This window comes from Lynx canadensis, chromosome X, assembly GCF_007474595.2.
Source record: "Lynx canadensis isolate LIC74 chromosome X, mLynCan4.pri.v2, whole genome shotgun sequence".
NCBI classification, from domain to species: Eukaryota; Metazoa; Chordata; class Mammalia; order Carnivora; family Felidae; genus Lynx; species Lynx canadensis.
Genome location: NC_044321.2, coordinates 55794844 through 55800370, shown reverse-complemented (window position 1 = coordinate 55800370; position 5527 = coordinate 55794844). Strand labels below are relative to the sequence as shown.

The 5527-nt window shown below is 46.1% G+C and overlaps 1 protein-coding gene across 1 annotated transcript; it reads left to right on the top strand.

Annotated features, from left to right (window-relative positions):
• The first annotated feature begins 582 nt into the window (after positions 1-582).
• On the top strand, positions 583-1695 carry P2RY4 (pyrimidinergic receptor P2Y4). The gene is given in 1 exon segment (XM_030305354.1): positions 583-1695. A coding segment is annotated over 1 exon segment (1098 nt). The 5' UTR covers positions 583-597.
• Positions 1696-5527: the final 3832 nt, after the last annotated feature.

Sequence of the window (5527 nt, the reverse complement as noted above, 5' to 3'; positions counted from 1 at the left end):
CCCCAAACTCGCCCTCTTGGATATGCCCTCTGGCTGCCAAGGGGAAAGGTGACAGAATCAGCTGGGCTCAGCTTCAAGGGGACCAGGTAGGAGACATGCCAAGTTTCTTGGGTGAGGGTGGCGATGGGGTACCTGGGCTGGACCAGGCTGGGGGAAGGTGTCAGAAGTAACTGTTGTGTGGAGACACTGGGAGCAGGGTGAGGGGAAAGGTCATGGCACCATGGGGAGAAATGTTGTAATGGGCTAGGACACAACTTGGGTCTGGGCATCTTCCCACATTGGACAGTCCTGCTAGCCCTCCACCCCTTCAGCTAGCCAAGATCTGGAGGACAGAGTCAGCTGCAGAATGAGAACAACCCAAGCTCACTGCCTCCCTACGAGGCCCAGCACTGCCTGCTGCCCACCACTCCAGGCTGGACCAAGGGGGTTTGGGCAGAGGCCAGGCTAGCCTGGGTGCATCCAGATGTACTCCTCTTGCTACCCCTAATGCTTCAATCATGGCCCTTCTCCTTCTCTGCTTTTCGGCCTCAGGGCAGAGCTGGGAGGCCAGGAAATCCAGCCACCCTCACTTCTTCCCTTTCTACCTCTAGGGGGACCATGGCCAGTGCAGAGTCCCCTCTGCTCACAACCCTAGTCCCCAGCCCGGATCCTGGTGACAGTGAGGTAGAGCTGAACTGCTGGTTTGATGAGGAGTTCAAGTTCGTCCTGCTGCCTGTGAGCTACACAGTTGTCTTTGTGTTGGGCCTAGGTCTCAATGCCCCAGCCCTCTGGCTCTTCCTCTTTCGCCTCCGACCATGGGATGCAACGGTCACCTACATGTTCCACTTGGCCTTATCAGACACTTTGTATGTGCTGTCACTACCCACCCTCGTCTACTATTATGCAGCCCACAACCACTGGCCCTTTGGTACTGGGCTCTGCAAGTTCATCCGCTTTCTCTTCTATTGGAATCTCTACTGCAGTGTCCTTTTCCTCACCTGCATCAGTGTGCACCGCTACCTGGGCATCTGCCACCCACTGCGGGCACTCCGCTGGGGCCAGCCTCACTTCGCAGGCCTTCTCTGCCTGGCAGTTTGGTTGGTTGTAGCCGGCTGCCTTGTGCCCAACCTGTTGTTTGTCACAACCAGCCCCAAGGGGGACACCATCCTGTGTCATGACACCACTCGGCCTGAGGAGTTTGACCACTATGTGCACTTCAGTTCAGCAATCATGGGGCTTCTCTTTGGTGTGCCCTGCCTGGTCACTCTTGTCTGCTATGGGCTCATGGCCAGGCGCCTGTATCGGCCCTTGCCAGGGACTGCCCAGTCATCTTCTCATCTGCGCTCTCTCCGCACCATCACTGTGGTGCTGACCGTCTTTGCTGTCTGCTTTGTACCTTTCCACATCACCCGCACTATTTATTACATGTAAAGGCTGTTGGAAGCTGACTGCCGCGTGCTGAACATTGTCAATGTGGTCTACAAAGTGACTCGGCCTCTGGCCAGTGCCAACAGCTGCCTGGATCCTGTGCTCTACCTGCTCACTGGGGACAAGTATCGCCGTCAACTCCAGCACCTCTGCAGTAGTGGTGGGCCCCAGCCCCACATGTCTGCCTCCTCCCTGGCACTGGTGTCCCTGCCTGAGGATAACAGCTGCAGGTGGACATCCACCCACTGGGACAGTGGCTTCCCTACCTCTGGGGCAAATAGACTGTAACACTGGGAGCCAGAAAGTAAGAGGAAAAAGGATGAGTACAGGGCAGAGGTGAGGGAACTCAATAGTTACACCCAATATGGCTGCTTCTTCCTCTTTTCCAGGTTCTGGAGAGGCCAACACCCTGAGGATTGAGAGGAACCGGGGAAATCATGTGTGACTCCATCTCTCATAAACCCTTTAGTCGCCCTCTCCTTTTTAGCCAAAGACAATAACAGCCACTCTTCTTTCTCTTTGTTTCTGTCTCCTTCCTGTGTCCATTGGTCCCATCTCTTGATCTTACAAGGCTTCCTAAAAATCTCACCCAGTCCTCTTGCCTCCTCCCTTTTCCCACATATATTTGTATAGCATGTGTTCCTTCAACCAGACCAGAGCATTAGACTGAAGAGGTGGAGAAGTGGGATAACCTCAGGATTGGTCTGATTTATTTGATGGTGATAGCCAGAATCAGGAGGTGGGGGCGCCAGCATATCACAGATGCCAAGGATGTGACATATGTTGTGCCCACACCCACTTCCTGGTTTCCTCTGAAAGACAGCATAGTCTTGCCTACTGAAGTGCTGAGATAGGGCTCAATCTCAGGCAACCTGCATGTCGGGGTCCCCACATGCAGCTGGAGGCATGGCACTGTTGAACTGGTATATAGCCACGAGGCAGAGAGGGAGCCCTGAGTTTTACCATGGGGTGGGTATCTTGCCTCAAGGGGCAGGGCCCAAGTCGATGACAGCCTTTGGAACAGGACCTCCTTTATGATGTTTGCTGAGAGCATATTTGACTGTTATCCTGTACTTAATGAAAAGTACAGAGGATGGCTTAGAAAGAGATGGGGAAGCTCTCATATTTGTGACTGTAACTTCCAGCATGAAGAGGTAGAGCAGGTTTGTGCAGAGTTTGGGGTGGTGGCAGGATTGACGCCCAGAGCTGGCTCTTCACTGGTTTCTCCCCTTTCTCTAGCTCCTGCCCTAGGTGAATAATAAATCTGTCACCAACTCTTTCATACTTTTAAGGCTTCACTGCCAGGGCAGAGCATGGGGACTAGGACAGCTCCCTACAGAGTCTCCCATCCAGTTATTCCCCCCTAGCACCATCTTGGTGCTTATGGGCTTACAGGAGTCGGGGGGTGGGTACAGAACTTGGGCAGCTAACCCCCAAACCTCAGGAAGTAAGAGTGGCTAGGCAGCCATTCATAAGAAAGGAGGGCTCACACTTCTAGGCACCCCCACTCTGAAATTGCCTTCTAGCCCACTGGTCCTCTGAGTCTCCAGCCTGACTTTTCTTTTGCCCCACTATTGCTGACCTGTATCGGATCTCTTACTTGTCTAAGGGGTCTCTATGGAGAGTAAGGCTGAGGCTAGTCTTCAGAAAAAAATGACTTCAATGCCCCTGAGTCTCCCTTTGCATCCTTCCACGTGCTCCCTCTTTCTGCCTGCTACCCATGACTCTTTCCATTAGGAGTAAATGGACTGGCCTTTTCTTTACTAGTTTTGCTGTCTCATGGCCGCTGCCTAGACTGTTACATGTCTCGTTTTTCATTTGTACTCTTTCTTTTATTCCTATGACCATACCCTCCTTGCCCATCACCTCTCCTATCCACTGACTCCACCAAGTAAAGCTGCTTTCTCTATCACAACTGCCCAGTCTCCTCCATTTCTCCAGTCCATTTAATTCCCATATGTTTTATCAAGACTAACTGCCCAGACTTTGTGGTCTGCTACTTTCAGGCTGTCTTCCCTTATACTCTAGTTAAACACATTTTCACCTTGGGTCACTTTTCTCCTCTCTCCTATACTGGAGGAGATTGCAGATGAAGCCAGTGGCTGTTTTGACCCACTGAAACTTTATGTCTTGGAACTTCATCTAAACCCCCATTTTTGTTAGCCTGCTGAATTCCTAGTGAAAATTCCAGAGCAAGTGTTTCTTGTATTTTCCACCTTCTCAAGGCTCCAATTTCGTCCTACCCTATGACCTTCTAAGAGTTACCTTGCTTCTAATGAAACTGAGAAGATCTAATACCTTAACTTCTTTCTGCTTCATTCATGATAACTCTACTTTTATATCCATCTTGTCTTTCTTCCTTTCTTCCCTGTAGACCCCACATAAGAGGTGGCTCTCTTACTTTTTCTTTTGTTTATCTCTTTTCATCACTTTTAGTCTTTCCATAACTGATTTCATCCCATCTTTTAAAAAACACACACACAACAGGGGCACCTGTGTAGCTCAGTCGGTTGAGTGTCCAACTCTTGGTTTCAGCTCAAGTCATGATCTTGCAATTCAGGAGATCAAGGCCCACATCAGGCTTTGTGCTGACAGTGTGGAGCCTGCTTGGGATTCTCTCTCTCTCTCTAATTAAATACACATTTTTTAAAGACCACACATGACAAAACCCAACCAAACAACAATAAAGCATTATCACCCATACCCTGACCATGCTGTTTCTTGTAACTAACATTCTACTCATTTTATTCATTTCACTGTCAGATTTCTAGAAAGAGTACTGTACATATCATTATAAAGTCACCCCTTAACTCTCTGAACCTGGTTTCCTTCTGTACCTGGAAGAACACAAATTACTTCATAATCAAGATCTTTAATGATCTCTCCTCTATATTCCTCTTTGACTATCTCTACTTCACTTTATCCTCTTGCATATCCTGTTTAAAAGCTTAATGAAAACAATTAAAAAATTCCACTATGACAACATTAAAGAAAATTTTGAAAGAAAATATTCATCTATACTTCCAAACCCTAGACAATTATTTTCATTTATCTATGTTCCATGCTTTTTCAGTTTGCATAATATATACTTATATTTTATATAAATGTAAGCATAGTGTGCATATATTTTAAAATTTTGCTTTAAAATTTTTTATTTTAAATACTGTCCTTGTACTACAGTCTTTCATGTTTATCATTTTAATAGCCACATAAAATTACATCCATTAGTAGATTGTATTTTATTTGACTATTCCCCTATTATCAGACATTTAGGCGACTCCCAATTTTTCTGTGCTTTGAACATCTTAATGGATATAGCTTTTTTCTTCTTTGCAAGAAGAAAACTTGTAGTGTTTCTAGGACAAGTTCTCAGGAGTGGGCTTACCAGATCAAAGACCATGAATATTTTTATGGATCTTGATTTTCATTCCAATTTTAGTATATGTGCTGCCAAGGCGAGCACTGGATCTTGATTTTCAAAAAGACTGCACAAATTTTCAATGTCACAATGGCATGTGAGTGTTCCGTCTCCCTTGCAGCTGTAGCATTGGACTTTATAAGAAATCTTTTTGGATGGCTTAAACATTAAATTGTTAACTTCACCTTTTTTTATTACTCATGGGATAGAACACTTTACATATGTTTACTATTTGCATTTCCTCTTGTGTGAACTCTCTGTTCATATCCTTCACCAATTGGCATTAATGGTCTTATACACACTGATGATCTTATATATCTAAATGCATTCTTTAACATACATGTTAGGGGTGCCTGGGTGGCTCAGTCAGTTAAGTTTCAGATTTCGGTTCAGGTCATGATCTTGCTGTTCCGAGTTCGAGCCCCCATTCAGGCTCTCTGCTGACAGCTCAGAGCTTGGAGCCTGTTTCAGATTCTCATTCTCTCTCTCCCCTTCTCCCACTCATGCTCTCGCTCTCTCTCTCTCTCTCTCTCTCAAAAATAAACATTAAAAAAACTTGAAAAAACATACATGTTAACCTTTTGTCACATTTGATATAAACATTTCTTCCATTTATTATAATTTTTACTTTTAATTTTAGTTCCTTATTTTATCATGTTGCTTTAAGTTTCTCTCCTCCCACTTTTACTCATCTTACTACTT